Source organism: Sphaeramia orbicularis, chromosome 19 (genome assembly GCF_902148855.1).
Source record: "Sphaeramia orbicularis chromosome 19, fSphaOr1.1, whole genome shotgun sequence".
NCBI lineage: Eukaryota > Metazoa > Chordata > Actinopteri > Kurtiformes > Apogonidae > Sphaeramia > Sphaeramia orbicularis.
This window is the reverse complement of record NC_043975.1, coordinates 44,757,883-44,770,437: the sequence shown is the minus strand read 5'-3', so window position 1 is coordinate 44,770,437 and position 12,555 is coordinate 44,757,883. Positions and strand designations below refer to the sequence as shown.

At 37.6% G+C, this 12,555-nt stretch overlaps 1 protein-coding gene across 1 annotated transcript in view; it reads left to right on the top strand.

Moving 5' to 3' along the window:
* Positions 1-3,996, top strand: part of LOC115410365 (fatty acid synthase-like) — a 66,518-nt gene extending 62,522 nt beyond the window's left edge. The window contains 8 exon segments of the mRNA XM_030121989.1: positions 501-599; positions 2,125-2,139; positions 2,141-2,203; positions 2,205-2,334; positions 2,337-2,393; positions 3,792-3,813; positions 3,815-3,850; positions 3,852-3,996. Coding sequence (XP_029977849.1) covers positions 501-599; positions 2,125-2,139; positions 2,141-2,203; positions 2,205-2,334; positions 2,337-2,393; positions 3,792-3,813; positions 3,815-3,850; positions 3,852-3,903 — 474 coding nt within the window. The 3' untranslated portion in view covers positions 3,904-3,996.
* Positions 3,997-12,555: the final 8,559 nt, after the last annotated feature.

The window sequence follows — 12,555 nt, the reverse complement described above, 5'->3', positions numbered from 1 at the left end:
ACACACACACACACACACACACAGGTTCAAACACACACTCACAGAACTGTCAGATAATACTGACAAATACTGTTCTATCTATCTATCTATCTATCTATCTATCTATCTATCTATCTATCTATCTATCTATCTATCTATCTATCTATCTATCTATCTATCTATCTATCGTTCTATCTATCGTTCTATCTATCGTTCTATCGTTCTATCGTTCTATCGTTCTATCGTTCTCTCTATCGTTCTATCTATCGTTCTATCGTTCTATCGTTCTATCTATCGTTCTATCGTTCTATTGTTCTATCTATCGTTCTATCTATCTATCGTTCTATCGTTCCATCGTTCTATCTATTGTTCTATCTATCTATCGTTCTATCTATCGTTCTATCTATCGTTCTATCGTTCTATCGTTCTATCCATCCATCCCAGTTCCCATGAATACAACAGTGTGTTGATGCCTCAGTGTCCATCAGATCTTGTTGATGTCACTGTTCAATGTTTTGCAGAGTTACAGAGCCAAGCTGACGCCAGGCAAAGAGTCTGAAGCTGAAACTGAAGCCATGTGTGCGTTCATACAGCAGTTCATCAGCGCTGAGTACAGCAAGGTAAGCAACAAACATTCATCTGGAGGTTCGGATGCATTTGGTTAGAAGGGAACTAGAAACTGGAACAAGTGCATCTGCTCTGTGTCCGAGTTTAGTTTGAAGCAGATGCACATCTACAGTATAAACTCATCCATACGACTGTTTAACTCCTCTGTCCTCGGTTCTAATACTGGATTATGTTGGATCACATTAAAGAATATACAGGAAACTAGTGCGTTGGCCCGTGTGGATCCACAGGTTCTGGATGTGCTAGTTTTTATGTTGTGGTGTATTTGTGCATGTTGTACCACATTGTCCAGCAGTCACTGCCAAAGTCTTCTGGGTATAGAAACATGATTGTAAGGATCTTGTGTTCAAATGACTAATATCTGCCAAAATATTGGTCCTATCAGTGGTGTAGTGGTCCCTGGAGAAGTGGGTATACTTTAAATTTTTGCCCCTTTTATTTTTATTTTTTTAGTAGTAGTCCAGAAAAGCACCGTTTACAAACACTGACATACATATAAGGCTACTTTATTTATTTTACCCAAAAATCCATCAGTAGTATTTTCTCACTATTATAAAATGATCATGACTTGATCAGGAGGAGTTTGTAGGTTTTACTGGACACATAAGTATACAGTATGAATGGAAATGGATTCAACAGGAGGAAAACATAGGAGAACATTAGCCTTTCATACATTAGCTTTTCATAACATTAGCCGTTCATGGCATTAGCCCCTGAAAATAGACTTTTTACAGCAGAGTACCCCCTGAAATAGACTTTTTTTTACAGTGGAGACCCCCTGAAATAGACTTTTTGCAGTGGAGTACCCCCTGACATTGACTTTTACAGTGGAGTGCCCCCTGAAACAGACTTTTGTATAGCAGAGTACCCCCTGAATTAGACTTTTTACAGTGAAGTACCCCCTGAAATAGACTTTTTTTTATCCAAGTACCCCTCACCTCTCACTTCAGCATTTGTGATTGAAAAAAATGATTCCAAATGTGTTCTTGTGCCAAAGGTGTCTGTTTATATTTACAAAACTTTATATACAAACAACATATATTTAACTGTAATATATAAAGAAATAACACATTTTATAAAGTAAATTTTGTGTAAAATATAACTGAAAAAAGGCCGTCTGTCATTGATAAAAATAAATAAATTGATCATTAATTAATAAATGAACCTTTCATCAACATAAAATAATTCCTTATCGACTCAAATAAACCATTTTGAATCATATCAAATATAATGTTCTTCAAATGTTACCAAAGACAATAAAACTATTATATGAATGTATTTATTGTGTTTCATATTTCAGCATTAATTCTCATCATTTATTTTGTATTCAGTACATGATGACTTATTTAATGGATTAAGTACCCCCTGGGCTTCTTCCAAGTACCCCTGGGGGTATGGGTACCCACTGTGGGAAACCCCTGGCTTAGATTCTAATAAACATGAGTAGAAGCTGCGATGGTGAAAACCAGCAGCTGTGTTCCAGGTCATCTTGTGAATGCTGTTGTGTTTTGTCTCCAGCTGCTGGACACTCTTCTTGCCGTTGTCAGACCTGGAAGCTCGTGTGGCTGCTGTGGTGGACCTGATCACCTCCACCCATACAGGACATCAGCACAGACCTACTGCGCTTTGCAGCTACTGCCTTTTACTGTAAGCTCAAAGCTGCCGACGTCTACGCGCCTGCTTCCAAATACCATGGCAATGTGATGCTACTACGTGCCAAAACAGCAACCTGTACGCACAAAACCTTGGAGCTGACTACAAACTGAAGGAGGTAAGACACAAATACAGTCATGAACAGTACAAACCAATATGGAAATGCACTATAGACAATCTGGAAAAGGCCAATTAGAAAGAAACAACAATGTTCAAATGTACTTTGACCTCAGTTTAATGGTAGAACAAATGAACATATTGATTTTTTGTCTGGTGAACTTCTTTTCATTTGTAAATACACGTCCATCAACTTGGTATTTCACCATAAATCAGAAAATATTTTTAACTCAGATGCGTTATCCAGTTGAGCTCATATGTCCTTCTATGGATACTCTTAGTCTAAGGCCTATAGCGCCACCTATGGTCAACAGTGCAGTACTTTTACAGACATGGTGTTGTCTCTGACAGCAGACACTTGGACATGAGCGTCTCAGGACAGTGATAATAGTAGACAGTACCAGTACCAGTAAGTGGTACCAGTAGACAGTACCAGTACCAGTAGACAGTACCAGTAGACAGTACCAGTACCAGTAGACAGTTCCAGTAGACAGTACCACTACCAGTAGATGGTGCCAGTAGATGGTACCACTACCAATAGATAGTACCAGTAGACAGTGCCAGTACCAGTAGACAGTACAGTATCAGTAGGCGGTACCAGCACCAGTAGATGGTACCAGTAGGTGGTGCCAGTAGACGGTACCAGTAGACGGTACCAGCACCAGCAGACGGTACCAGTAGACAATGCCAGTAGATGGTACCAGCACCAGTAGATGGTACCAGTAGACAGTGCAGTACCAGTAGATGGTACCAATAGACAGTGACAGTAGATGGTACCAGCACCAGTAGATGGTACCAGTAGACAGTGCAGTACCAGTAGATGGTACCAGTAGACGGTACCAGCACCAGTAGATGGTACCAGTAGACAGTGCAGTACCAGTAGATGGTACCAGTAGACGGTACCAGCACCAGTAGATGGTACCAGTAGACAGTGCAGTCCTAGTAGATGGTACCAGTAGACAGTGCAGTACCAGTAGATGGTACCAGTAGACAGTACCAGCACCAGTAGATGGTACCAGTAGACAGTGCAGTCCTAGTAGATGGTACCAGTAGACGGTACCAGTCCAGTACCATTTCAGTGCTGGTGTCAGTGTGTCCACTGTGGACCAAAGCAGTAAATCGTCATCTAAATGGTCTTCTTCCCATGGAACTCCTGAACAGGTTAAAACAGACACAGCTGTCTGTGAACTGGGAGGCAGAGGAACAGTCCAAGGCTTTTATTCATGGGGTTCTGCTTAAAACATGTGCTCTTCACAGTAACTCCATCATCGTTCGTCTGTGTCAGGACTCCGTACTTTGTTTTCTCTTAAATCCACATCTGTCTGGTTCCAGATCATGTTTTCCTTGTTCTACTTTTGTGGACCTGGGAGGTGTTCGCTGCTGCTTAAAGGCTTTTGTGTTTGCGTCTTTTCCAGTCTGTGACGGTCAGGTGTCGGTCCGTAAATCGGGGCGACCACCACACCTTCCTGGAGGGGCGGGGCAGCGTCCATCAGCAGCATCATCAACAGCTTATTGGCTCGTGGTTGACTGAGCCCCGCCCAACATTCACTCCCTCTACTGAAAACAACATTCCCAAAGTCAGTCTTTTCAGCAGGTGGTTCCAGATTTGGACATGGAACCGTTTACGTACTCGTCTTTTTCCCTTCGCCCTCGTACCCCCACTCACATCAGGCCTCCACACAAACCCACCATGTGCACAAGCAGACTGATGACAGAGTATACGTCACGTTTGCGTGTACATTTTACACAAAACCAATAGAACCAGGGCTCGAAAACTCATGTTCTTTCAGGTTCCACATTCAGCCCAATTTGATCTCCAGTGGACCAGACCAGTCAAATAATAACAGAATAACCTATAAATAATGACAACTGCAAATTGTTGTCTTTGTTTTAGTGGAAAAAACCCATTAAATTATGAAAATACTTATTTTTTATAAACTAGCCAAACAAAAAACGTGTGAATAACCTGAAAAAACTGAAATTTCTTTAGAAAAATCAGTGCAATTTTAACAATATTCTGCCTCAACTTATCATTTCTACGTGTGCATTATGGATCAAATCTACAACGACACTAAACCAGAAATAGTTCAAATTGTGCTGAATTTTCTTTAGACATTTCAGGTTGTTCATATTTGTTCAGGTTTTCACATTTATTGTTACAGGATAGTTTGTAAAATGTGAATATTTTCAAAATTTCATGTTAATTTTGCACTAAAACAAAGACAAAAATTTGAAGTTGTCATTATTTAGCTTATAGATAAAAGAGCTGGAAAAGCAAAAATGAACCTCCACGATATCTGCATTTGAATAATATCTAAAAATATTGATACAGTACTTTTTAATATCGATACAGTATCATGAAATGAAATATTGTGATATATTGCAGAACCGATATTTTCTTACACCCCTAGTCATCATGTCTGTTTCTGAAACGGGGTGACACAGAACACTTTGTACAACAGGTGTGTCAAACATGCGTCCCACCAAAGGTTCCAATCCGGCTCCTAGGATGAATTTACAAAGTGTAAAAATCCACAGTCAAGGCTGTGGAACTCATTTTAGTTCCGGTTCCACATACAGACCAATATGATCTACAGTCAAATAATCAGCAGAAGAACCGACAAAAAAGAATGACTGCATATTTTCTTCTTGGTTTGATGTGAAAAAAAAAAAAATAAAAAAAATTACACTATGCCTATAAATAATGACAACTTCAAATTTTTGTCTTTGTTTTACTACAAAAACAACATTAAATCATGAAAATATTTACATTTTCAAACTATCCGTAACAATAAAATGTGAATAACCTGAACAAATATGAACAACCTGAAATGTCTAAAGAAAATTCAGCACAATTTGAACTCTTTTCTGCCTGTTCCTCCGTGTTTAGTGTCTTTGTAGATCTGAACCATAATGCACATGTAGAAATGATAAGATGAGGCCGAATATTGTTAAAACTGCACTTACTTTACTTAAGAAATTTTAGGTTTTTTGGTTATTAGCATATTTTTAGGGGGGGGTAGTTTAAAAAGTATATTTTATAATTTAATGTTTGTTTGTTTTTTTTTGCACTAAAACAAAGACAAAAATTTGCAGTTGTCATTATTTATAGGTTATTCTGTTATTATTTTACTGGTCCGACCCACTGGAGATCAAATGGAGCCAAATGTGGAACCTGAAAGAACATGAGTTTGAGAGCCCTGTTGTACAATAAGGTTGTATATCTGTGCACAAAAAAAAAGAATCTGAACAAAAACAGCCTGACGTTTTCCTCTTCTTCACACTTTTCTGAGTTAACACCACACAGTAGGAATAATACTGTAGACGATAAGCACTCTTAGTCGAGGCGAACACTGATATTAATTACAATATTCCAAGGTTTATGTTTTGTTCCTGCAGTTTTTAAAGTTTAGTCACATGACCTTATTAGAATGAACCTGGAGTGACGGGTGGAAGGGCTGCTCCGCTCAGCTTTGGTCCACTTTGGTTTAGTTCTGGTTCTGTTTAACTAATGCTTCCACTGGACCATATTTTGATAACACCGGTGTACTCGGTAGTTTTGCAGAGTTTTGCCGAACATCTTAACGTCTCCATCGTTTGTTATTGTTTGATGACGTGCAGTCTTTGCTGTATCGTTTCCAAAGCTGTCTCTGACTCCTATTTTACCTCATCTGGCTTCCAGCAGTCGTCCATTGTGGAATGCAACCATTTCCAGCTCTGAGACCAAAAAACTGGTCAATGAAGTGTCAGGTGGTTGAAGATGATGTAACTGCGGTCTGAAGGAGAAGGAAGTGACAGCATGTTCGACTCTATGTATTATTTACATGATGTATGTTATGACTAATAAAGGCCACTTTCTAATTATTGGAAGACTTGTTTTTTTTCTTTTTTTGACACTTATTCATTATTTCATTCAGGAAAATAAATATTGTTATTATTCAAAACAGGTTATCAATTGGCATCTGTATGTGGCATCGCTGAAGCCAAGTAAATTAAATCAGATTTGAGCAGCAGATCTTTTTAATGGATGAAATGATTACTTCTGAATATAAAATGAATGCTTTTGAATATAAAATGAATGCTTTTGAATAGAAAATGAATACTTCTGATTATAAAAATGAATACTTTTGATTATAAAATGAATACTTTAGATTATAAAATGAATATTTTTGAATATAAAATGCATGCTTTTGAGTATAAATGAATACTTTTGAATCTAAAATGAATACTTTTGAGAAAAACTGAATACTTTTGATTATAAAATGAATACTTTTGAATATAAAATGAATACTTTTGATTATAAAATTAATGCTTTTAAATATAAATGATACTTGAATATAAATGAATACTTTTGATATAAAATGAATATTTTGATATAAAATAAATACTTTGAATATAAAATAATACTTTTGAATATAAAATGAGTACTTTTGATAATAAAATGAATACTTTTGATAATGAATACTTTTGATATAAATTCATACTTTTGAACATAAAATTTGTACTTTTATTATAAAATGAATACTATTAATTATAAAATGAATACTTTGATTAAAACACTGGTTTCTAATACTTTGATTAAAATACTGATTTCTGACACCACAAAACCTGTTATTGATTGGAACACTTATCTTGAGAACACTGATGGGTTGTTTCTGCTGTTCAGCCAAGAAATCAAACCGACTGAAGTATGAATCAGTTAAAACTAACCTAAAAACACCAGATCCAACAGATATGTTCTGGAGGTGGCTACTGTTCGTCTCCTTTATGGGTAAATATAAAATATAGTGTAGGACTGATCAAAATGCTGAGCCTGAAGTAATCACACCTCAGTCTGATTTCAGATCAAAGAGGAAGCTGTCAAGCACTAGGGCTGTGAATCGGCAAGAATCTGGTGGTACGATACAAATCACAATACAAGGATCATGATACGATACATCGTGGTATATCATGATACTGTTAAAAAGGCAATTTTTTTTTGTTGTTTCTTTTTTTTTAGTGATTATTTCCTGGAAGGATTGAATTACACCAGAAATATTTACAAATACTAAACATTTTTATTTGATCCCAACAGGATCTAATGTTATATCACAAAATGTTCCTGTGTTCAAACTGAAATTCTGTTTTACAGACATTACAGTTTAAGATCCTGTTCAAATGTTCATATCTATTAGTTCAAACTAATATCAGAACAGTATTTTAGTTCAATCCCAACAAAGGAACTAACATTACTGAATAAAATAGTGTTAAATAATAATAAATAAAATATGAACAAAACAAACAAAACTGAACCTCCACAATATCTGCATTTGAATAAATACCTAAAAATTGATACAGTACTTTTTAATATTGATACAGTAGTGAAATGAAATATCATGATATATTGCAAAACCCATATTTCTTACATCTCTATCAAGAAGGTGACATCTAAAACTATACCTTGTCTGAGCAAAGAGAAAAAAAAGTATAGTTACATTAACAGAAGACAAAATGAACATCATTAGCCTTAAAGAGGAAGCCACTGATAACATAACACTTGTTTTTAAGTCTCTTGTAGATGATGGAAGTCCAGATCCAGTGGTATCCTACATGTTGGAGTTCCAGGAGTATTTCCACTGGATATAACTTTAGACTTCCTCTGTCTTACTCTACTTCTTAGTCAGACATTTCCCAGTTCCTTTTCAGACTCCAGTTTTCATCCTGTTTCTAACGTATCTCCAAATGAACTGAACCTTATGACGTATTCCAGTGTTTTTCAACCTTGGGGTTGGGACTCATGTGGGGTCACCTGGAATTCAAATGGGGCAGCTTGAAATTTCTAGTAATTGATAAAAAAAAAAAAAACAACAACAACTTACTAATAAAAAACCATGGTGAGTTGAGAGTAGGGATGCACCGATACCACTTTTTTCCAGACCGAGTACAAGTACGAGTACTTACATTTGAGTACTTGAGTACGTCCCACTGAGGCAGGGAAGCTCCTCCCACTCTGCTGTGATTCTATCTGAATGGGTTTTGTGTTTGTTGTGTGTATATTAAATGCGTAGGTACGACTTCCTGTGTGAGCTGGTAGATCTGAACAGGCTGGAAACTTTAAAAGTAGATCTGGGTTCAAAAAAGGATAGACCACTGCTTTAACCTGAGAACTTTACTGGTGATTATCAACCCTTAACTGTATATAGAACAGCCACAAGAGGGCGCCATTGGAAAGAAATCAGAAATGAACCATGTATAATAGAATAGAATAGAATAGAATAGAATAGAATAGAAGAAGAATATGTCCTTTATTGTCATTCTACTGAATATTCAATGACATTGGAGAACTTCTTCTTGTTCAGTGCAAACAGATAATTATAGATAAAATATAAGGTACATATGAAGTACTACATATATATATATATATATATATATATACAGTACAGGCCAAAAGTTTGGACACACCTTCTCATTCTTCGCATTTTCTTTATTTTCATGACTATTTACATTGTAGATTCTCACTGAAGGCATCAAAACTATGAATGAACACATGTGGAATTATGTACTTAACAAAAAAGTGTGAAATAACTGAAAACATATCTTATATTCTAGTTTCTTCAAAGTAGCCACCCTTAGCTCTGATGACTGCCTTGCACACCCTTGGCATTCTCTTGATGAGCTTCCAGAGGTAGTCACCTGAAATGGTTTCCACTTCATAGCTGTGCCTTTGTCAGGGTTACTTAGGTGGAATTTCTTGCCTTATTGATGGGTTGGGACCATCAGTTGTGTTGTGCAGAAGTCAGGTTGATGCACAGCTGACAGCCCTATTGGACAACTGTTAGAATGCATATTATGGCGAGAACCAATCAGCTAAGTAAAGACAAACGAGTGGCCATCATTACTTTAAGAAATGAAGGTCAGTCAGTCTAGAAAATTTCAAAAACTTTGAATGTGTCCCCAAGTGCAGTCGCAAAAAACCATCAAGCGCTCCACGAAAACTGGCTCCCATGAGTACCGCCCCAGGAAAGGAAGACCAAGAGTCACCTCTGATGCTGAAGATAAGTTCATCTGAGTCACCAGCCTCAGAAATCGCAAATTAACAGCAGCTCAGATTAGAGACCAGATGAATACCACACAGAGCTCTAGCAGCAGACACATCTCTACAACTGTTAGAGGAGACTGCCGTGAATCAGGCCTTCATGGTCAAATAGCTGCTAGGAAACCACTGCTCAGGAGAGGGCAAACAAACAGAAGAGATTATTTGGGCCAAGAAACCCAAGGAATGGACATTAGACAGTGGAAATCTGTGCTTTGGTCTGATGAGTCCAAATTTGAGATCTTTGATCCAACCGCCGTGTCTTTGTGCGACGCAGAAAAAGGTGAAACGGATGGATGCTACATGCCTGGTTCCCACCGTGAAGCATGAGGGGGAGGTGTGATGGTGTGGGGGTGCTTGCTGGTGACGCTGTTGGGGATTTATTCAAGATTGAAGGCAACCTGAATCAGCATGGCTACCACAGCATCCTGAAGTGACATGCCATTCCATCCGGTTTTGCGTTTAGGTTGGACCATCATTTATGTTTCAACAGGACAATGACCCCCAAACACACCTCCAGGCTGTGTGAGGGATATTGACCAAGAAGGAGAGTGATGGAGTGCTGCGCCAGATGACCTGGCCTCCACAGTCACCGACCTGAACCCAATCGAGATGGTTTGGGGTGAGCTGGACCGCAGAGTGAAGGCAAAAGGGACCAACAAGTGCTAAGCATCTCTGGAACTTCTTCAAGACTGTTAGGAAACCATTTCAGGTGACTACCTCTGGAAGCTCATCAAGAGAATGCCAAGAGTGTGCAAAACAGTCATCAGAGCTAAGGGTGGCTACTTTGAAGAAACTAGAATTAAGAGATGTTTTCAGTTATTTCACACTTTTTTGTTAAGTACATAATTCCACATGTGTTCATTCATAGTTTTGATGCCTTCAGTGGAGATCTACATGTAAAGAGTCATGAAAATAAAGAAAATGGCAAAGAATGAGAAGGTGGTCCAAACTTTTGGCCTGTACTGTATATATAGATATATATATATATATATATATATATATATATATATATATATATATATATATATTCAGATAAAGTCCTACCAGACAGTGCAGTTCAGTCTATATACAAATATGAAGATAAAAGGAGAAAAATGGAGAATATAAAAATGTAAACATGTATTACACAGGATGGTTGGATAGTTCCAGAATAATTGTAGATGCACAGGTTGATGAATGCTCCCAGATGGATCTGTATTTGACATGTGATTCTTATTCGTCCAGTGGCTGTGTTGAACAGGATGGATGACTTCTGGGGTAGTTGTGTCTGAGGCAGCAGCAGCAGCAGTCACTGTGGTGGATCTACTGCACAGTGTTCATTCCACTGATGGCTGTGGTCGGTCCATGTGAGAGTTCAGGGGGAAACTGTCTGTTCGTCCTTGTCTTCATCAGTATTGGTCAAATTACTTTCAAAAAAGTAATTAGCTATAGCTACTAGTTACTTTCCCCCCAAAAAAGTAATTGAATTAGTAATGGAATTACTCCTTCATAAATGTAATTAGTTGCCAGGGAAAGTAATTATTGCATTACTTTTTTTGAAAAACCTTCAAATATGTAAAAGAAAACAGATTGTTGAGTGTGTTTCATGGGCCAGTTGCATAGAGTAGAACAGCAGGCAGGTACTTCACACCATAACTGTGGTGAGGCTGGGGTCCACCAGGGCCCGGCTGGGGTCCACCAGGGCCCGGCTTTTCCACCACATGAAGGCAGTGTGGGCAATTTCAATAGAAGAACGGCATGTAAACGAATGGCTTGCAACGAATCGGTTCTTATCGTTCACTGAAAAGAGCCGTTCAAAAGACTCGATTCATCGGTGAACATCACATCTGTCGTGCCTGGCTGAGCGAGCCAGGACAGATAACAGCTGTTAGATGTCAGTGCATAGTAATGCACCACATTTCACTGTCGGTAACGGCGTTGCAGCATTTCAAATAGTAATTCATTAGGTTACCCCTTACTGGAAAACAATAACGGCGTTAGAAACACCGTTATTTTAACGCCGTTATTCCCACCACTGATCTTCATGCTCCTGTAGTTCCTGGAGTTCAGACCAAGTACCAGGAATATTCAACTGCAGCAGCACTTTGGTCTTTTCTTCTACTCATCAGCAAGGTTATTATCCTTCACGAAAATGAACAAAATGATGAAAACTGAAATTGAAAAAACATTTTCGTTAACTGAAATAAATAAAAACTACAATTAAAAGAAAAAATGATAACTGAAACTGTCTTGTGTGCTTAAGAAACTAACTAAAACGGATAAAAATTATGTATAAAATTCCCTTCGTTTTCATCTTTGTCAATGTTGATATGGACAGAGCAGAACAGTTTCGTTTTCACCTAAGTGGTGTTGTGTATAGATTGCATCCCCACCTTCATTACCTGCTATAGGGAATTTATCCATGGTACTGTCCACATGTTTGTGTCTGTGCTCAGTCAGAGCCACCCTAACCCCACCCCCAAATAAAGTGTCCAGGGTAACCACACGTAGTTCTTTGAACAGGATGGAAAATAAAATATATGAAAAAACTGAAACTAATACTAAACTAAACTAAACTAAACTAAACTAAACTAAACTAAACTAAACTAAACTAAACTAAGCATTCAGAAAAAAATGACAATTAATAAAACAGCAAACCTGCTCTAAAACTAAATAAAACTAATTGAATTAGAGAAAAAAAGTCAAAACTAAATAAAACTAAACTATAATGAAAAATCTAAAACTATTAGAACCTTACTCATCATTATATTGTGCAAAATGAAAACATTTGTTTGCTCTAACTTTTTAAAAAGTGTTTGATACAGTCAGACAGGGTTGGTTTACAGAGAATGAACACATTACAGGTTATTTCTCTTCTTTCAGTGGAGAGAGATTCAAAAACTAGTGTGTCCATCCACTGTCATTGATCCAACTCCATGAGTTTTACTGGTGAATTAATGTTGGAGAAGATGACTGTGTTTCCACAGTAACTACAGAGCCTCTGATCAGATCACTTATCAGACATTCCGATGATAAAGAACAAGACTAGAATGAGTTCCATAGAAAAAAGATGTATTGACTTGATATTTTTTACAGAGTAGTGGAGTGTGAGTCTATGGGGGGGA